The sequence below is a fragment of the Coregonus clupeaformis genome, chromosome 12 (genome assembly GCF_020615455.1).
Source record: "Coregonus clupeaformis isolate EN_2021a chromosome 12, ASM2061545v1, whole genome shotgun sequence".
In the NCBI taxonomy this organism is placed as follows: Eukaryota; Metazoa; Chordata; class Actinopteri; order Salmoniformes; family Salmonidae; genus Coregonus; species Coregonus clupeaformis.
In genome coordinates this window covers 51244691-51267248 of record NC_059203.1, presented here as the reverse complement: position 1 = coordinate 51267248, position 22558 = coordinate 51244691, and the positions used below count along the sequence as shown (strand labels likewise).

Genomic DNA, 22558 nt, shown 5'->3' with positions numbered 1-22558 from the left:
GCACTCCACACTGCCCTTTCCCACCTGGACAAGAGGAACACCTACGTGAGAATGCTATTCATTGACTACAGCTCAGCATTCAACACCATAGTGCCCTCAAAGCTCATCACTAAGCTAAGGATCCTGGGACTAAACACCTCCCTCTGCAACTGGATCCTGGATTTCCTGACGGGCCGCCCCCAGGTGGTAAGGGTAGGTAACAACACATCTGCCACACTGATCCTCAACACGGGGGCCCCTCAGGAGTGCGTGCTCAGTCCCCTCCTGTACTCCCTGTTCACCCATGACTGCATGGCCAGGCACGACTCCAACACCATCATTACGTTTGCAGACGACACAACAGTGGTAGGCCTGATCACCGACAACGATGAGACAGCCTATAGGGAGGAGGTCAGATACCTGGCCGTGTGGTGCCAGGGTAACAACCTCTCCCTCAACGTGACCAAGACAAAGGAGATGATTGTGGACTACAGGGAAAAAAAGAGGACTGAGCACGCCACCATTCTCATCGACAGGGCTGTAGTGGAACAGGTTGAGAGCTTCAAGTTCCTTGGTGTCCACATCACCAACGAACTATCATGGTCCAAACACACCAAGACAGTCATTACATTTACGTCATTTAGCAGACGCTCTTATCCAGAGTGACTTACAGTTAGTGATTACATTTTTTTTAATATACTGGCCCCCCGTGGGAATTGAACCCACAACCCTGGCGTTGCAAACGCAATGCTCTATCAACTGAGCTACATCCCTGCCGGCCATTCCCTCCCCTACCCTAGACGACGCTGGGCCAATTGTGCGCCGCCCATGAGTCTCCCAGTCGCGGCCGGCTGCGACAGAGCCTGGATTCGAACCAGGATCTCTAGTGGCACAGTTAGCACTGTGATGCAGTGCCTTACACCACTGCGCCACTCAGGAGTACTATGAAGAGGGCACGACAAAGCCTATTCCCCCTCAGGAGACTGAAAAGATTCGGCATCGGTCCTCAGATCCTCAAAAAATTATACAGCTGCACCATCGAGAGCATCCTGACTGGTTGCATCACCGCCTGGTATGGCAACTGCTTGGCCTCCGACCGCAAGGCACTACAGAGAGTAGTGCGTACGGCTCAGTACATCACTGGGGCCAAGCTTCCTGCCATCCAGGACCTCTATACCAGGCGGTGTCAGAGGAAGGCCCTCAAAATTGTCAAAGACTCCAGCCACCCTAGTCATAGACTGTTCTCTCTGCTACCGCACGGCAAGCGGTACCGGAGTGTCAATTCTAGGTCCAAAAGACTTCTCAACAGCTTCTACCCCCAAGCCATAAGACTCCTGAACAGCTAATCATGGCTACCCGGACTATTTGCACTGCCCCCCCACCCCATCTTTTTACACTGCTGCTACTCTGTTAATTATTTATGCATAGTCACTTTAACTCTACCCACATGTACATATTACCTCAACTAGCCGGTGCCCCCGCACATTGACTCTGCACCGGTACCCCCCTGTATATATAGCCTCCCTACTGTTATTTTATTTTACTTCTGCTCTTTTTTCTCAACACTTTTTTTGTTGTTTTATTTTACTTTTTTATTAAAAATAAATGCACTGTTGGTTAAGGGCTGTAAGTAAGCATTTCACTGTAATGTCTGCACCTGTTGTATTCGGCGCATGTGGCCAATAAAATTTTATTTTATTTTATTTTATTTTGTCTCAAGGACTAAAACCCGAAAGTGTCACCACTAGAGGGCAGTATACACAAGATATCCTGAAAGAGTTGTCCATGTCAGTTTTCCTTTCAGTAAAAGGCATGAGCTAGCGTACACCCAGAGAAAATTATTTAGTGTAGATGTGCTGACTAACGGCGAATAAACTGTAAGCCATAAAAATAAAGACCGTCGCACACTCTCTCTATATATAAACTCCCAGTAATTTATTGGGTAAAACACCAACGTTTCGGCATTACTGTGCCTTCTTCAGGGTAATGTCATGAATGCGTGAACCAGGTTATGTAGACAAACAGTGCAATTAGTGCAACCAATGACAATAGTGAGGGGGTGTGCCAATTATTAGGTTGATTAGAATGAATTGAGTGAAACTGTTAAAAGACAATAGTTTACAGCATATAGAATATATATTAGGCTATTGTTATCATATGGAAACATAATTAGATATTGTACATAATTTTAGCATCAACATACATTATTGTTGTAATCTGAAACACAACCAAAACAAACAGCAAATGCATCCAACAAGTTTGTAGAGTCACAATCTTAATGTAATCATTGCGTGCTAGGAATATGGGACAAAATACCAAACTTTTGACTACTTTAATACATAAGTGAATTTGTCCAAATACTTTTGGTCCCCTAAAATGGGGGAACTATGTACAAAACGTGCTGTCATTTCTAAACGGTTCACCCGATATTGATGAAAATACCCTCAAATTAAAGCTTACAGTCTGCACTTTAACCTCATAGTCATTGTATCATTTCAAATCCAAAGTGCTGGAGTACAAGCCAAAACAAAACACTGTATTACCTATGCTTTAGCTCAGAGGGCTAACCCATTCTTGTGGCATACAGGAGACCTCATTTATATTAATTTGCTGGGTGCTAATATTAGTCCTATTTCACACATGTGAAAGTGTGTATTGGAAATATATATTTTGCATATCCCAACTCTCCCTGAGACATTCTCGGAGAGTGGGGCCACAGCCAGGGTCTGCCATTAACAACAGCGACCCTGGAGCAATTAGGGTTAAGTGCATTGCTCAAGTGCACAGATTTTTCACCTTGTCTGCTCGGCTAGGCTACCTGCCACTCATCTGGGTTTGATAGTACCTGACTTTACCTGATTTTGATAATAAGGTTGACATTTAAGATTTGCTTAAATGCTTTGGCTGAGTTAACTGATTGGGTTTGTCAGGGGCCATAGGGCCATGATGTTGATAAACATTTTTATTAAATCCTGCATGGAACATATCTATAAATAAGTGAATTATAAAGCATTGCAATTATGAGCTGTGAATTACCCAATGTCCTTTTTTGTTCTATCGTCCTCTACCACCACAAAAGGAACCAGTGCAAAATTTGACATTGCCCTTTTAAGAAAACCGAGAAATAGTTTGGAATGACTTCTACTGCGCACAGAGGCCGGAGGGATATAGACAGACAGTGGCGGAGTGGAGCGAGCGAAGAAACGGTGAGTGTAAAAAGGCTAACTTTATTTTGCCACCAAGGCTGTCAAAAAGCCACCTGCGATAACATGTTTGGCAAAACAATTAGGTAAATTAGAAAGGAAAGCACGGCACAGTGAATATCCTGCATTTAGAGACTGAGATTAGGAATTTGCACTCCCCTAAAAGCTGTGTGTGCACTCCCATTTTAAGTCAAGGCCAGGCGGAAGGGCAGGTAGCTAGCTAGCTAACGGGTTGCGAAAAACATTCTACATGTTGTTAGATAATGTAGATAACAAACTTGGAATGTATTTAAAAATGATAACTATAGCTGTCCAAAGATGTGCATGATGGTTTATGTTTCGTATTGTGTGCGGAGGCGCAGGAATGCATGCAGTTACAGCTAGCTACGTTAACTCGTGAAGTCGACCAATCAGTCGCGTGCTAGTTTGCTAACTATTAGCGTGGTACCTAACAAGCTAGCTAGTGAATTGGCATTTTGAAATCGTTTTAAACCTACTTTAATATGCTACGACATAATTGTAGTAGTTACTCTATTTAGTTATAGCGTTAGATATGTATTTCTTTGAGCTAATCAAGTTCGTTAGTTTAGCTAGGTTGTTAGCTAGTTGACCTGGGTCAACTGTGAGTTATTTAGAAAAATGAGTTAGTTAGCTGTCGATTGTTAGCAGTGAGGATCTAGCTAGCTAGATAGCTAGCTGTGTTTGTAGGCTCAGGGTTTGTTAGCTATCTGGCGAGGGTGTAAGAGGTAACGTTAGCTAGTTAACAGTAGTGCGCTAAATCATTAGTCTGGGACTGGATACCAGTCTTTTTAGCTAACATGTCACTCCTGTCATTTGGCAACCAGGCTACCAAATCATAGTATCATCACAATAATATGTAGTTTGACCTGTGGATGTCTGTTGGTTCTTCTGCTGTATATTGAACAAAAATATAAACGCAACATGACGCAATTTCAAAGATTTTACTGAGTTACATACAGTTCATATAAGGAATGAATTAGGCCCTAAACCTATGGATTTCACATGACTGGGAATACAGATATGCACCTGTTGGTCACAGATACATAAAAAAAAAAAGTAGGGGTGAGATCAGAAAACCAGTCGGTATCTAGTGTGACCACCATTTGCCTCATGCGGCATGACACATCTCCTTCACATAGAGTTGATCAGGCTGTTGATTTGTGGAATGTTATCCCACCCCTCTTCAATGGCTGTGCTAAGTTGCTGGATATTTGGGGGAACTGGAGCATGCTGTCATCCATGTCGATCCAGAGCATCCCAAACAGTATCAATGGGTGACATGTCTGGTGAGTATGCAGACCATGGAAGAACTGGGACTTGTTCAGCTTCCAGGAATTGTTTACAGATCCTTGCGACATGGGGCTGTCCATTATCAAACATGAGGTGATGTCAGTGGATGAATGGTACGACAATGGGCCTCAGGATCTCGTCATGGTATCTCTGTGCATTCAAATTGCCATCGGTAAAATGCGATTGTGTTTGTTGTCCGTAGCTTATGCCTGCCTGCCTGCCCATACCATAACCCCACCTCCACCATGGGGCACTCTGTTCACATTTACATTTTAGTCATTTAGCAGACACTCTTATCCAGAGTGACTTACAGTTAGTGAGTGCATACATATTTTTTTATTTTTTCATACTGGCCCCCCGTGGGAATCGAACCCACATGCTCTACCAACTGAGCTACATCCCTGCTGGCCATTCCCTCCCCTACCCTGGACGACGCTGGGCCAATTGTGCGCCGCCCCATGGGTCTCCCGGTCACGGCCAGCTACGACAGAGCCTGGATTCGAACCAGGATCTCTAGTGGCACAGCTAGCACTGCGATGCAGTGCCTTAGACCACTGCGTTCACAACGTTGACATCAAGCAAACCGCCCACATGATGCCATATATGTGGTCTGAGGTTGTGAGGCCGGTTGGACGTTCTGCCAAATTCTCTAAAATGACGTTGGAGGCGGCTTATGGTAGTGAAATGAACATTCAATTCAATGGCAACAGCTCTGGTGGATATTCCTGCAGTCAGCATGCCAATTGCAAGCTCCCTCAACTTGAGACATCTGTGGCATTGTGTTGTGTGACGAAACTGCACATTTTAGTGGCCTTTTATTGTCCTCAGCACAAGGTGCACCTGTGTAATGCGCATGCTATTTAATCAGCATTCTGGTATGCCACACCTGTCAGATAGATGGATTATCTTGGCAAAGGAGAAATGCTCACTAAGAGGGGTGTAAACAAATTTGTGCACAACATTTGAGAAGGTTTTTTGTGCGTATGGAACATTTCTGGGATCTTTTATTTCAGCTCATGGAACATGGGACCAACACTTTACATGTTGCGTTTCTATTTTTGTTCAGTGTAGTTAGCTAAGTCACTACTCCCTTCTGTAAAACAGCTCAAGTTAGGAGGGTGGCACTGGTAGGGATTAACATTATAGCACTGACTGACTGGATGTGTGGTAAATATTAGTGGCTCATTTTAAACATTCAGTCACTATCTAGGCATCCATGTGTTTGTGACAGCGTTCAGACAAGTCCCCTCAACTAAGCCAGCCTCTATTACATTTCACATAAATTGAACATGAACCATTAAATGCTTTATTTTGACAGTACAGTACTAGGCCTATACATTGCATACAGGTATGCACCATACATAATAATAATATGCCATTTAGCAGACGCTTTTATCCAAAGCGGCTTACAGTCATGTGTGCATACATTTTTTTTAACGTATGGGTGGTCCCGGGGATCGAACCCACTACCCTGGCGTTACAAGCGCCATGCTCTACCAATTGAACTACAGAGGTTTTTGCCCCTGGGAGACAGTGATGCATCAGTGTCATCCTGTGGCCTGAATCTGCGAACATTAGGATGAGATCTAGGCTTTAACTTAGCTAACCGGCTTACTTCCCTCTCCTCTGATGTTTCCAAGTAAACATTGCAGTTTGTGTCCTGAACACGAACAGAGTGAGAAGCTATTTTAAAGTTTATTTCCATTCTGAGTTCTCAGACCATAACCCAATTTCACTTCTCCTTTTTCTATTATTTACATCTACACTAAAATGTGACTTGTTTCCAGTCCTAAACAATGTGGTTGTGAACATAATTTCAATGACGACTGTGTGAAGGGAAGTAAATGAAGAGGGGGATAGATTTTAGGGATTTTGAGGGATTAGTGTTGCTGACTAGTCGACTCAACTCTCCAAATGATGAGGCAAAAGAAAGGGCTGAGGCCATAACTTTCCTAATTAACGCCACTCCTCATTCTTAGCATTTGGGATGAATGACCATCCAGATGACTAAATTGGAATGAGAAAATTAGAAACACATGTCTCATGATTATGAGTACTACTGGTAGCCCAGGAAACCGGATGTGTGGTGTCACAGCTCACCGTCAATTTAACACCACGTCTTGTTCTCAGTCAGTGATTGTATCAGCAGTTCTTAGCTTTTTTTGCTTGGGCCGCCCGCCTCTGATTCAACTGTCAACTCATGATGGTTACAACCACCAGTTGCTACAGCCTTGGTTAAATACAATGACTTACTTGCCCAAAGTTTAGAGTGGAGGTGGCCCTTAGCCTCAACATCAACCCTAAAACCTCTAGGCCTGCTATGAGCCAGAAGACAGTCACCACATTAGAAAGTAGCCTGGTCTGATGGCAGATTTTAATTTAGGGGTTTCAATGGGACTCTTCTAAAAAAATGAAGGGCCTGTTTGGAATTGTGCAGATAAACTGTAGCTCATAGAAGGATCATTTAGATTCTCTGCTCTTCTAACCTTGTGATTTTGTCTTTTGCTGATTTGTGTTTTTTACCCCGTCATTTCCTGATGTCTTAGTTGGGGAATTTCTGAGGTGAAGTTGTTTGAATGTGTAATAACGGAAGACATGAAACACAATCTCGCCGGTTTGAATAGTATTAGTTTGAGTAGATTTAGCACCCTTCTTTAGCACCCTTAAATCCTGATCCACAAGTGTTTGACCGTAACTTTTCTAACTCAAACTTTATTCAGTGTCTGTTTTGCTAGCAGTGGCAGCATAGTGAACATTTTTATAATTAATATGGAAGTGCAAAGTGGGAGTGTATTTTCCACTGGCCACACTGGTCTGGAGAGATAGAGGAACCTGCCTATCAAATGTGGTGCTGAGTCAGGGCCAGGCGCAGTGACGGCTCACTATCATTGTCACCGGATTACCATGAACATCATAGGACATTCCCCTCACAATACTCCAAATAGCCTGCTGAAGTCTGAGCTAAATGTCAGAGTACGGATCTGCTACTAAGGTATGACTATTTACGAAATGTAAACTGTTGTGTCCATCCTTAATCCGTATCGTGTTTAGTTTTTGTCTAATTTGTGACTCGGCAAAGAGGGCACACATTATGGAGTCTCTCTCTCTTTCTCAGCAACTCTTGTTCCCAGTTTAAGCCTTACATGGAGACATACCTCTGTCCATAGAGAGTGAGTTATATGGTGCTGATGTCATGGTTTCAGCGTGTTTGTGGTGCATGGCTCACTCTCCTTATTTGTTAGTTACTATTAGGGAAAGACTTAGGCTATTTGTTTTGTGGGGAACGATATTGAGGAACGAGTAGAGGGGGGGTGGGAAAGTGGTTGAGGTTCAGTTAAATAATTTCCTTACATGGTCTTGTGCGTGAAAGCGGGATGTGCGCGTGTGCACAGTTAATGGAGTGCCGTAGAGAGCACTATGAAAGTTTGTGCTGTTGGGGCTATCAGAGAATGCATCATTACTGGAGCAGGCTTTCTCAGGATAGTCACATCTATTCAAATGTAGTTGTAGTTTACATTAGACATTTAAAGTAGTTTTTAATACATCATTTGAAGTGAAAAGTGTATTATGCTATCAGTGACATTAAATCCACACCAGCATGCATGAACATTTATAATCCTAATACCTAAGTCTCTGGACTTTACTGTCCTCCTCTACCTTAGCAGTTTTCAGATATCTCATGGATTACAGTTTTCACAGCTCATGATGACGTGTGGAATAAAAGCTCCAGTGACAGGTAGCATTTCTTCTCAGAAGTGCATAGACAAGTGGGAGTGTGTTCTTTCCCTGGCTCCTAAAAAAAAATAACTGAACTCCCGTATGATGAGGAGGATTAGTCTCTTCTCCATAAATTATTAATTGGTCTCATATCACATGAGGCTGTCTGTCTCTGGTGACTGGAGTCAGGAGCTGAAGGTCTCTTTAGGAGCTGTCCCTTGAGTATTTAGCCCTAGAGGGCATGTTGTCAATGGAAGGACACTAAGCATTATCCCCAATGGACAGTATTGTGGTTGTTTCTTCATTTTCTTGACTTGACAACTGATTTTGCCAACTAGCAGGGCTCCAGACTAACATTTTCCCCTGGTGGCAGTGGTGCCACAAAGTTTTTCAGTTGTTGGCACCAGCCCATGATTTGGAAGCACAATTTGTTTTTTTCCCCCCGCGGCATCACGTAATAGAATAAATTAGTATAATCTTATAAGGTCATTGACAGTGCTTTATTAAAAAGTGTAAACGACTACTGATGGTATTCGATATATATATATATATATATATATATACAAAATTGAGAGTTGAAAAATCTAAACTATACTTACCGAAAGCTGAGAACCTCCTCTTCAACTGTGAAAACACGATAGCTGTGTTTTACCAGCAATTGGATTTTAAAATGTTATACAACATATTTTTTTCTCCCTGAGCATTCCTTCCCCCCCGGGAAAGGAGAGCGGCTCGCTCAACAAAGCAAAACAGGTACAGGGGCAGGCAGACACTTTCATGAGGATAATGTACTTTACTGTTTGACCAAATCATGGTTTAGCCTCCTAAAATAAATTGGACGTTTTGAGTTGAGTAACCATGTAGAATGTGTAGCTCGCACCGATGCAACCAATAAAACATTTCATTCGCACAGCCAAGTCAAAGGGTCGCAAAATGCGACTAAATGGTCGCAGTCTTGAGCCCTTTGCTATACTGTAGCAGAAAGATAGGCCTACAAGTTGACCCATTGGGCAAGCCCATGTGACGCATGCCAATGGATTTCAGTTGCTGTATTCATAAAAATGAATCTGATGGGGTGTGCTGCCTGCATGCATGACGGCGAGATGGTTGTGTCATAGGAGCAGGCAGCCAAACCCAAGCATCTCCCTTCACACCCACAGCTGGTTTGTGTTAGCTAGAGGATGGGGTCATATACTCCTCCTCACCTCCACCCTGGAGCTCCACTTATGGGTGTTCCCATTGTTATGCTGCGTCTTGTCCCAACCATAGGAATGACTATGATCTTATTGGGAGAGAACTGATATTTCCATCTCTTACAGACAGTCCGTTTACAATACCTTTTTCTCCTGTCTGTGCAGACTGTTGGGCTGTCCCGTGAAGAGATCCTGCCATGCGTGAATACAAGCTAGTGGTACTAGGCTCGGGAGGCGTGGGCAAGTCCGCTCTGGTGAGTATTTTACTGTAGGTGGCCACTCCAGGTCATTTAGCAGATGCTCTTATCCAGAGTGACCTACAGTAGTGAGTGCATAGATTTGTATACTTTTTTGTACTGGCCCCCGGTGGGAATCGAACCGACAACCCTGGCAGTTGGTAGCGCAATGCTCTACCAACTGAGCCACACGTGACCATCTCTGCTTAGTGCTCAGTCCAGATGTCTTTCTTATGTACCAACTAGCACAGGCCAGGGTTATGCAAATCCAGGCCTCAAGGTCCACAGCACCATCAATTCATATTCCTGTGCTAGTGGTGGGTTGTGAGTTGTTGATCTGACTTGTTGTTGTGTCCTCTCTTACAGACAGTCCAGTTTGTACAGGGAATCTTTGTGGAAAAATATGACCCAACAATAGAAGACTCCTACAGAAAGGTACGTGTCCCATAAGGGAGGAATTGCCAGGGAATACGCTGATTGCTATCAGCTGGTCTGTGGGTCAACAACATGTTGTGCTCTTTCTTTCTCACCCTCTTGTCTATATATCTCTCTCTCTCCCTTTTCTGTCTCTCTCTGTCTGTCTCTGCCTGCTCTAATGTTGTATTTTTCTCTCCACTGCAGCAAGTGGAGGTAGATGGACAGCAATGCATGCTTGAAATCCTCGACACAGCCGGCACAGTAAGTTAACGTTGCTCAGCTCCAAGACTCTGTTATCCAGGCTAAACCCTGAGTCTGTATGTTTTATTAAAGACATGCTCCGGTACTTTGGTGACTAAAAGTATTTGGGCTAGACGTGTCAGTGTGTAGTTCATACATGCATAATCTATGAGCAGAATTATTGTCTTACCTCAATTAGCCACCTGTTTTCTTGAAGCTGTGTCGTGCCATTTTACCTACACTCCCCCCGTGTCGGCCAGCCCCTTGCAATTCGAGTGCTAGCCAATGAACTTCAGCCCCTCTCATTTGAGTGACAGCTAGCAAGAGGCCTGGCCAGCATTATCCAATGAGGTTGCAGGGCGGGCCCAACGGCTCAATGGGCACTGCAGAGAGAGTGAAAGCAATGACGTTGTCAAATATGCTGTGATGTCTAGCAGCAGCATAATGAATGTATTAAGTAGAACTCTTTGTGGGGGGAAATCATGAAATTGATCAGGGGAATAGAGGTCTTATTAACTATGACATCAGAACTCATGATGCATCTTTCCCGTCTGTCTTACAGGAGCAGTTCACAGCAATGAGAGATCTGTATATGAAGAACGGTCAGGGCTTTGCCCTGGTATACTCCATCACAGCACAGTCCACGTTCAACGACCTGCAGGACCTGAGGGAACAGATCCTGAGAGTAAAGGACACAGAAGATGTGAGTAGCTACCTTGGATTATAACTAGGGCCCAGCATTATTACTAATCAGGCCACATGATCAGAAAAACTCCTGGCCCTAGTTAAAACAAACCATTATATTCGCCACAGCACGATATAACATTTACCCATGATCATAAACTAGTCTTTGCGGTGTGATGACAACTGAGCTCATACAGCAAGAATGAGAGAAGGAAATATTATTATTATTATTACAACCCCTCCACATTAACCACAGTCCCATTTCTTGGCACTCCCTCCTTGTTTGGAGTATCAGAGTGAGAGATCTCATAGTCCCCTGGCCTCTACAGATACTCACTCAGGAGGATGATGGCCTTTTTTGGTGATCTGTAGAACCCCTTTCCGCTCTAGCGTTCTCTCGCTTTCACCCTCTCTTTCCTATACTATCTATCGCTTTCTGTGTGGGCGGGGCTAATGTCTCTCCGTGTGCCAATAGATCCCCTGTACTTTGTTATGATTGGCTCTTTTCATTGCCTGTTAGTTACTCTTTGTTTCCCACTTGGCTTGTGGTCCGTGTGGTCTGGCCCGAGGCGGATGATCTCCACTGAAAGTCCCTAGTCATCAGAAACACTGGATGGGCCAGGGTATCTGTCTGAGGCACTTCAGATTAGAAAGCCATTGCATGATGGAGGTTAGGGATTGATTGTAGGATCACTGGCTGTCGACAGGGAAGAAGGCCCGTGCGATCCCTTTCCTCAATGTTTTCTCTCGAAATTCTGTACTGTACTGCAGCTCTCTGTGGCAGCTATCATTCCACTGACGATTTAAGATTTTCGCCCTGATTATCTTTCATTGCCTCTTGCAGGAATGCATGACCAACGGAAATGCTTTCAGTGTTTTTTTCCCCCTCAAAAGAAGGGATGGATTCTTGGTTGAATTTGGGCACAGTGAGTCCAGTGCTGCTCAGCCATTTCCATTCCAAGTGCTTGATGGGAATGCCACACACCATTTACTACGACAGAGTTGGAGAATGTGGAGACCCACGGCAGGGCTCATGGTCTAGCCAGGCTCGATTAGAGACACTTCATGTCCATACGGAACACACAGGCTACAAAACAGAGAACCCACACGGCAAGGCCTCTGAAATAGGTGCTTAGATGATTAGTTCCACTATAATACGCTTTGAGGATTTTTGGTAGGATTCTTTTCAAGCTACAATGTGTCACAATGTAACATTAAGATTGTGCAAATGCAAGTGTTTTAATCAGTAGACAACTTACCAGAGCAAACCTGGACACCAAAGCCCATTTCCTTGAATGGTAACAAGGAGACTCATACGGTGGTGAATGAAGTGATGGGACTAGTGTCGGCTTTTCTCACATTTTTTTATTTCCTTCTGTCACACAAATAGCTTACGCAAGAGGTCTTGTGACTCCTGCTGTCTAAGTCCTCTTCTGTTCAGCCGGAGTAATAGGCTAATGCCAGACTTGTGATTTCTCAATGTGTACGTCTCGGTGTGGCTCTTGGACAAGGCTTAACTTCCCTCCCTGCCTGCCTCCATGTTGCTGACTGGGGAGGTTCTACAGCTACATTCTTCCCTATCTGGCGTTAGCTAGCCTGGAAATGCATACCTCCGGTTCTGCTTGGACTTTAGGGCAACCGTTGTTCAACGGCCCCGACTAAGGGTTTGTTTGGATTTGAAACTTCACGGCGCTACCTCCATGGAGCTAGTCCAAACTGCTTCCTGTAATCTGCCCTGTGAGAGAGGGCACTACGCCGAATAGGGTGAAGTTGTCCCCAGACGCTGTTCTGAGGTCAGTTTTACGTTCCTGCATCCTCTGCCCCCCTAATGGTTAAAGTTAGGATCTGCAGAGGTGAAGTTGCTCCCAGATCTGTGCTTATAGGGCAACTTTTACACAGAGCTGCTGTTTCTAGACTTTTCATTAAGGTGTCAAAGTGGGTAGAGATTAGAGAACTCAACCCAGCATCCTGTATTCTCTCTTTGGTCTCACCTTGATCTTATGTACTGCTCCACACACACACACACACACACACACACACACACACACTGTCTGCCATGGTATCATTCCATGGAGCAGCTGGAGCATGGAATGCAATGCAAACACAGGGGAAACAGGCAGTAAGCTGATTTCTATCCTGCTTGGCTGCCATTTTTTCCATTTTCCCCTAACTCCCTAGACAGCCAGAACACACTGTCAGGATTGGTGTGACAAACCCATACACACACATCTTGTATTGATTAGGGCTGGGAATTGCCAGGTAACGCACCATACGATAATATTACCATACTTTGGTGCTGATACGATATGTATTGAGATTCTCACGATTCTATATGTATTGCGATTTGAAGTTCCAAACATATTGCTCACTATATGTCCGCTGCAGAGAGACAAGATGGAGCATGAGAAAATGTATTTAGATCATTCATGGGAATAAAAGTGCTATACATGTTGGCTCACTATTTAAACAAGGAATAGGATGAAAAATACCAGAGTTTTGGTGCCGATACAGCTGACTAGCGCCAGCTAAAGCTACCTAGCCCCCCCCCCCCGAAAATACATTTTTACAAATCGATACTTGGAGTCAAAGTATCGCTTTTATAATATTGTGATGTGTAACTATAGATTTTTCATCCATCATTAGTATTGATCCATGTGTTTTTTGTCTGGTTCCAGTTAAATGTTTTAGTAACATTTTGATGTTATCCCTCATCTGTGTCTGGTTCTTTTCACTCCCAGGTGCCGATGATCCTGGTGGGGAATAAGTGTGACCTGGAGGATGAGCGGGTGGTGGGAAAGGAGCAGGGTCAGAACCTGGCCAGACAGTGGAACCACTGTGCCTTTTTAGAGTCCTCCGCTAAGTCAAAGATCAACGTCCTCGACGTGAGTACTGACAATCAAACTGCTGACTAGTCATTTAAATGTACAGATAACTATTGCTTTTTAATGTGTCATAGCACTTAACAATGGTTTTGTGTTTGCAGATCTTCTATGACTTGGTCAGACAGATAAATAGGAAAACGCCTGTGGAAAAGAAGAAGGCGAAAAAGAAATCAAACTGTGTCCTGCTCTAAAGGTCCCCTCCCCTCCGCCCTGCAGCAGCTCTGAGCCAGGTGAGTAGGTGACTAACACGGGTCATTCTAATTACCTGACTGGTACACCTCAACCCTACTGGACCTCTAGCATTACTAGGAGCACAAAATTCTCCTCACCTCACAATGTGCCCCTGCAATTTGGGATTTGTTTAATCAGTACTTAATAATACATGCTTTATTGTTGATTTAATGGCCACTACTACAACTCTGTCAGTTGATTTTCTTGTCATTGATGGAATCGATATGGCCTAAGAGCTTTCATGGAGCGTTGGATGCTACCTGTCATTAACTTAGGGTAGACTGCTCCCTGGACAGTCTGCTGGTAGTTGGGATGTGCATATTTCCCTTTCAAGACGATACTTATCTAGATACATGGGCTCCGATACGATACTTTTTAGTTTGAAACGGTTCTGTGCGATTCGTTTTGATTAGAGAACGAATCGATACGATTCCAAGAACGAACATTTGTTGCATAAACACGATTTTCCATTTTAAATTCAAATCTATTCCATTCCTTTACTTAGATTTGTGTGTATTAGGTTTTTGTTGTAGAACTGTTAGATATTACTTGCTAGATATTGCTGCACAGTCGGAACTAGAAGCACAAGCATTTTGCTACACTCGCAATAGCATATGCTAACCATGTGTATGTGACCAATATATTTGATTTGATTTACCACTATCAGATTAGGGGGGCAATGTGACATGTTTTTTTTACCGCCACTTTGGTTCTGAAATCACCATCACCCATTAATTAACCTGTCGTTTACAATATATTATACTACTAGTATGTAGACACCCCTTCAAATTAGTGGATTCTGCTTTTTCATCAGCCACACCCGTTGCTGACATGTGTATAACATCGAGCATACAGCCATGCAATCTCCATAGACAAACATTGGCAGTAGAATGGCCCGTACTGAAGAGCTCAGTGACTTTCAACATGGCACCGTCATATGATGCCACCTTTCCGACAAGTCAGTTTGTCAAATTTTTGCCCTGCTAGAGCTGCCCCGGTCAGCTGTAAGTGCTGATATTGTGAAGTGGAAACGTCTAGGAGCAACAACGGCACATCCGCAAAGTGGTAGGCTACACAAGCTCACAGAACGGGACTGCCGAGTGCTGAAGCGCGTAAAAATTGTCTGTCCTCTGTTGCAACACTCACTACTGAGTTCCAACCTGCCTCTGGAAGCAACGTCAGCACAAAAACTGTTTGTTGGGAGCTTCGTGAAATGGGTTTCCATGGCCGAGCAGCTGCACACAAACCTAAGATCAGCATGCGCAATGCCAAGCGTCGGATTCAGGAGCAGTGGAAACGTGTTCTCTGGAGTGATGAATCACGCTTCACCATCTAGCAGTCCGACGGACTAATCTGAGTTTGGCGGATGGCAGGAGAACGCTACCTGCCCGACTGCATAGTGCCATAGTGCCAACTGTGAAGTTTGGAGGAGGAATAATGGTTTGGGGCTGTTTTTCATGGTTCGGGCTAGGCCCCTTAGTTCCATTCTAGACGATTCCGTGCTTCAACTTTGTGGCAACAGTTTGGAGTTAGGCCCTTTCCTGTTTCAGCATGACAATGCCCCTGTGCACAAATCGAGGTCCATACAGAAATGGTTTGTCGAGATCGATGTGGAAGAACATGACTGGCCTGCACAGAGCCCTGACCTCAACCTCATTGAACACCATTGGGATGAATTGGAACGCCGACTGCGAGCCAGGCCTAATCGCCCAACATCAGTGCCTGACCTCACTAATGCTCTTGTGGCTGAATGGAAGCAAGTCCCCGCAGCAATGTTCCAACATCTAGTGGAAAGCCTTCCCAGAAGAGTGGAGGCTGTTATAGCAGCAAATGGGGGGACCAACTCCATGATTTTGGAATGAGATGTTCGATTGGCAGGTGTCCGCATACCTTTGGCCATGTAGTGTATATATGAGCACAACTTTGGTTTTCACCCTCATCTCAAAATCGAATGGTTTTGACCGTTTGGAAGATTTACGGAGTGAGCATTTCTGTCCTCGTTATACAGGGTCAAATATATCATTTCATATCTAAAAATAAAATCTATTGTAAGCCCTGTTCAGCAGGTATAGCCAGATGAGTTGTCTCAGGTAGCTTACTTTTATTCCGGTAAACACAATTTTCAACAGCGCATGATAACAATACCCTAGCAAATTACATAGGCTGTCACTCAACTAATAAAGCCTAATATCATGCAAGCCATTTTCGCATTTGACTGCCGAACGTGCCGCGCAGATGTGCAAGCTCAGGAACAGGCTGCCTACCTTGCGTTGATCAGTGCATGAAGCTGGGCACAGTGCGCAGTTTGACTAGGCAAGTGATATTGCCTGGGATTGTTCAGCATTCAAAATGACTTGTAGATCAATGACTATCAACAGTTAGTTTGACACTGAAGGAGTAGACTCAGCCGCTGTCACAAAATATGAGGTATTTTCGGAAGGTATATAGAATGTAATATGAGAAATTAGAAAAATATTAGTGAACCTGTGATTCGTAACGTTTGAATCAACTTTCTGACCAATGCATACATTTGGATCTGTTTGGGGTCTGTGGACCGATGCACTCACATCTTAAACATTTGAATTGGGACTGATGCATATCGGTGAATCGTTACATCCCTAGCTGGTAGTCTGGTGTAACTGTCCACATACACATGACTATTTCTCAATCTTCACCAGGTTTATAGGGTAGTTAATCTGTTGCTCAATAGAGTGCCACAGTGAGGGGCCCATGTCCAGCAGCCCCCAGGCAGTGTCTGTCCCCGGCCGGCTACGCCGCCAAGGGCACTGGACTGGCACTAACGGGATTACAGACCCACTGTTTTAGACTAGTGGAGCAGCCAGACTGGGATGGACAGGGGGGAACGGCAGGGGTGAAGGGTGGGGGTCAGGCCCCATACCTCTCAGGCTACAGGTTTTTTGTTTTATTTTAATCAAAAAGGGGCTTAGGTGGTGGGCGTGGCAGGGGGCGTGGCAATGGGTGCGATTGGCCAGTCAGTGTGGCTGATTTTGAGAGCTTTTTAGGCCCCCCACTTTGGTTTAGTATTTTTTGTTTATTTTTTCTTTGTTTTGTATTTTTTTTTGGGGGGGGTAGATCAGCTTTAATATTGCAGATTGTAACTTCCATCAATGTAATTGTCTGCATCACTTCCAATCCCCCATATGTTTTATTTTCTCGCAAATATACATATATATATATATATATATCTCTATCCTTTAAAAAATATATATTTCCCTTTATTACTTTCCAACCCCACCACCCCTTCCCTAATTGGAGTAAACTAGTGAACAACATCGCTTAGGCCTCTACTTCCAGCTTATACATACTATATACATTTTATGGACACAGTCAATTTTACAATAATTATATTTTGTTTGTTTTTACTCCTGAACTTCCTCTACCCTCAACGTCTTCCGTTCATTTTCATGATGTCCATCCGGTTTGCTTCTATATGCCATATCTTTCTAACTGTGCTCTTTCACAAAAGCTCTCAACCTATAACCTATATACTTATTATGGACACGGTATGCATTACATTAGTTATCTTGTTGTTATTAGTTGTTGTTATTAGTCCCATCCATCAACTCCATTCAACACCTCCCATCTATCTCTTAACACCATCCATATAGGATTTCTATTTGCCATATATTTTTCAACTGTACTGTGATGTTTCACAAAAGTTCTGAACCCTTCTATTCTCATTGTTTCTACAGATTGTAAATTGAAAAAAACATTTTGTTGCTAAAAGTATTATTATATTATTGATCGATTGACTATGACTTTTCAGATCACCCAGTAATGCTATATGCATGGTTAGTGCCAGGTAAATATTGCAATCCTTCAGCCATTCCTGGACCTGTGACCAAAAACAAGCTACAAATGGACAGTACTAAAACAAATGATCTAATGATTGTCTCTTTGCAGCAAAAATCTGCAGTTCTGGGAAGATTGTATGCCCCATATAAATAACATTCTATTGGTAGCAAAAATGTTGTATAGTTTAAATTGGAAAAATTCTAAGTTTTGAATCCGCCGTCGTTTTGCGTATCAGTTAAAAAACACTCTGCCATGGAATCGGTACGTCAAAAATCTCTTCCCAACTATTTTGCAATCTATATGGGATGGCTATCAATCCTTTGGTCCTTAAATGAAACTGGTATACTTTTTTATTTTTCACAATTTTCTTTAACCAATTATGTTCTTTAATGCAGGGCCGACAGTTCCTTACTTTTTTCCACTTTCCTCTTCCATTTTTGTGGTAACGCTGCAATTATTTGGTTGTAATTTTGGGTAGAGCAGACATTTCCATGTTTTTGTTAGCTGCATGTGCAACATAACTCCACCAGTCCTACCTATGATATCATTTCTGAAGATTATACCCTTTAAAACATTTTTTTCAAAAAAATAATGTATATTTGAATTTAACCACAATAGTTGTTGCATTATTTGTTCTGGCATTTCTGGAGGATTAAATTGAAATTGCAACCAACTTTCTATGGCTTGTTTTAGAAATAGTGATATTTGGGAGATGAATAAAGGGAAAAAGGCCATTCTTGAACATGGGGTGAGACAATCTTACTAATTTGCGAGAGAACCAGTGCGGATTTAAGTATAACTTTTGTATGACTGAAGCTTTTAGTGATAGGTCTAATGCTTTAATATTTAATACTTTTTGTCCTCCGAATTCATATTCATTATATAAATAGGCCCTTTTAATTTTGTCTGGCTTGCTGTTCCAAATAAAATGGAATATTGTTTTCTCAAATAATTTAAAAAACTGTTCGCTAGGCGTAGGCAAGACCATAAGCAAATAGGTAAACTGGGATAATACTAAAGAGTTAATCAGGGTGATCTTTCCACAAATAGACAGGTATTTACCATTCCATGGTAGCAAGATCTTATCTATTTTTGCTAACTTTCTATTAAAATGTATTGGTGAGATCATTTATTTCATTTGGGATATGTATTCCGAGTATAGCCACATCACCATCAGACCATTTTATTGGTAAACTACATGGCAATGTAAAAATTGTATTTGTTAGTGATCCAATACGTAATATAGTACATTCCAGGGAGGTTAGAAAATAGGGGTGTAACGATCCATCTACTACATCGATGTATCGATTTATATTCCTATGATCCAACTACATCGATCTGTGCTCGGCGAGTTGGCCTTTTGGACAACATATATCGATCTAACATCGTTTTAAAATGTAATAAATCGATTGTATCGATACTAGGAAATAACCCATTGGATTTAAGCACGTCAGACTTTATATGGATGTTTTTTCTTAGCACTTTTAATGATAAAGGCTTTAAACATTACTCGATTCAGTCTGCCTATCCGTGACGTCATCGCGCCAGCAGCAGCGCAAAGGCGCCAAGACAACAAAACATAGCATGGCGGACGACAGAGGAGAAGCCGACGAGCGAGAAATTATCAAGCCACCATTGCGGTCCTTACAAGAAACAGGAATCTAGGAAACTTCACCTGCACTGTCCAGTATCCAGGTATTTATTTCAGTCACACTGGTTGAATTTTTGGCTAAAAGGTTACTGAATCGATTTCAAGTCACTGAATCGTTTCGGATCGTATCGTTCTAAATGAACCAATATCGTCCTTGAATCGTATCGACAACCACGAATCGTGATACAAATCGAATCGTTGTTAAAACGAATCGTTACACCCCTATTAGAAAATGTATCTAGATCCTCTATGAGGCTGTAGAGGGATTGAAGTTGTGGATTTAAAAGAAAACATGAATCATCAGCGTACAATGACACCTTTGTTTTTAAGCCCTGGATTTCTAATCCCTTGATATTATTGTTGTATCTGATTTTAATAGCTAACAATTCGATAGCTATATATATATATATATATATATATATATATATATATATATATATATATATATATATAGTTTTGTATACTTTTTATGCCTTTTTCTTACAATTCTACAAATGTATAGATCTGAGCCCCACAGTGGAGGTGTCATAGCCTAGTTTTTAGAAACACTTAAAATAAGGGCTGTGTTTCGTGTAAGCTTACCCTGGCGTGACGTTTTGATAACCATGTAAATCCCTCTCGGACAAGGTGACCTATATCAATATATTCAGCTCCATTTACTCTCAGATTCTATTAGCATAAAAGTAGTCATCATGCAAGACTACAAATACCTGCATCTCCTCCACGTCATCTCTCGCTGACGCCTTTTGCTAACACTTATTGTCAATTTAAAACTTGCACAAGACAGTTCACAGAATTGTTAATTTAAAGAAGTTATGCCAATTTATTGATTACTACATTTACTAAAAAAAATAAAAAAAAATAATGTTTAGCTAATATTAGTTAATCCAGAGATTTTTACCTTTTCCTCTACTTGGCAGTCTTGTCCAGATCATGGCATTTGTAGTTCTTTATGATTGCCACATTAGCAGCTAATTAGCGTTTCATTTTTGGTGGGTAAATACATGCGAATATATTGATAAGTTACCTTGTCCTAGAGAGATTTACACTTATCAAAACGTCGCGCCAGGGTAAGCCTACACGAAACAAAGCCCTTATTTTAAGTGTTTCTAAAATCCCCTATGAGAATAATGAATGGTGAAAAAACAATTGGAACTATTTCCCTGTTTGACCGCTAGGTTTTATGGGTGTTATGACTCCTACTGTGGTACTCTATATGGTGAGGTCTTCTCCGGACTCCACATAGCCCTTCTGCCATATTTTCTATATCTCTCTAGTCCCTTCTGTTCTGAATGGTTAAGGCAGTTGTCACCATGCCACTCTACTCTCTGTATTACCTGGCCCAGCTTCTTTCCCAAGCTTGCCTTGCTCCACACTGAATGGAGAGCAGAAAGATGCACTCCACCAACTGGCCAACAGAGGGCAGCACTTGCTCATTGATATATTATAGGAGGACTATTCTTTGAACGAAATCAAGTTTTATACCTTCCATTAATCTTTGCCCCCTTCCTCTCCCCTCCCTCCACCTATAGAATGCTGTAATGAAGAACTGTTGCCCAGATTGGACCATGCCAGCATCCCCCCCCCTCACCATCAGCCATCAACGGTGAGGACACAAACTGCTGATTCGCTAGTATCAAGATATCAAGGCAGGACACAATGAGAGCGAAGACTCGTTTCTATCTCACTGACTCCTCTCTGATCCGACATCCGTGAACCCTGAAGGACAATCTTCATTTCCCACCATGAACTCTTTGAAAGTCTCTGAAATGGAAATGTGTCCATGGTCTGGTCGACCGAAAGCCCACTCCTCCTTTTGAGAGTTTAAAAGCGATTACCTACGAAGAAAGAGAACTTCACTTCAGTATTTTACATCTTTGCAATATAGTGTATTTGAAGACATGGAAGTTGACTTTAGTTATATGATTTATAAATATCTTCAGACAGCATGACCACATCTGTTATTAAGTGTAGATGTTTTCAAGTGGAAGTAAGATCTTTTTTATAGCCATACACCTATTTCTCCATGCCAGTCATGTCAATGGTGGTAGATCAAGGCCCATATATGTATTTTGGTTTGGACTTTCTCTTCTGCAAATATCTCTGATGTGACTTAATTTTATACTCAGTCACTGGGATTTCATAGTTCCCATAATATATTCAAATGCCATTTTTTGCATAATAATGCTTCAGAAAAATGGGTATTTTATAGAAGAAATATGGGGGGAAAATAAGGAATGATTTCTGTCTCCTGAAGCTGAAATATATACTAAACCAACTCTAATGCTTCTTGTGTTTTTCTGTCAAATGATGTTCCAGCTTTTATGGATTAAATTTTAGTACATTTTCATTATTTTGGTCATTGTATTTTGTGGATTTAACTCGTTTGACTTAATAATCTTACACTATCATGTACAACCAACCCTATGATATTCGGAGATAAAATTGGATGGGTACATAGTGGAATGTCGTTCCACCACCAAGCAGGAGGAAACGTTGCACGGTGGCAATTTTAATACAAAATCTATATACACTATATATACAAAAGTATGTGGACACCACTTCAAATTAGCCGAATCCACTATTCCAGCCACACCCGTTGCTGACAGGTATATAAAATCAAGCACACAGCCATGCAATTTCCATAGACAAACATTGGCAGTAGAATGGCCTTACTGAAGAGCTCGGTGACTTTCAACGTGGTGCAGTCATAGGATGCCAACTTTCCAACAAGCCAGTTCGTCATATTTCTGCCCTGCTAGATCTGCCCCGGTCAACTGTAAGTGCTGTTATAGACCACACATGCTCACAGAAGTGTGTAGCACGTACTAATCGTCTTTACTCTGTTGCAACACTCACTACCGAGTTCCAACCTGCCTCTGGAAGCAACTTCAACACAAGAACTGTTCATCGGGAGCTTTATGAAATTGGTTTCCATGGCTGCACACAAGCCTAAGATCACCATGCGCAATACCAAGTGTCGGCTGGAGTGGTGTAA

General features: G+C 42.4%; 1 protein-coding gene across 2 annotated transcripts; it reads left to right on the top strand.

Moving 5' to 3' along the window:
* The first annotated feature begins 3077 nt into the window (after positions 1–3077).
* On the top strand, positions 3078–21910 carry LOC121578376 (ras-related protein Rap-1A-like). Of its 2 annotated transcripts, none has more exons than XM_041892725.1 (8): positions 3078–3185; positions 9569–9657; positions 10006–10074; positions 10261–10317; positions 10859–10999; positions 13719–13862; positions 13964–14092; positions 21093–21910. In XM_041892725.1, exons 2-7 carry the CDS (start codon positions 9601–9603, stop codon positions 14051–14053), a joined length of 558 nt encoding a protein of 185 aa, XP_041748659.1. In that variant the 5' UTR covers positions 3078–3185; positions 9569–9600; the 3' UTR covers positions 14054–14092; positions 21093–21910. The 2 variants fall into 2 exon arrangements, with proteins under 2 accessions (XP_041748659.1, XP_041748660.1); XM_041892726.2 differs by lacking the exon at positions 3078–3185 and adding an exon at positions 7388–7485.
* The last annotated feature ends 648 nt before the right edge of the window (positions 21911–22558 follow it).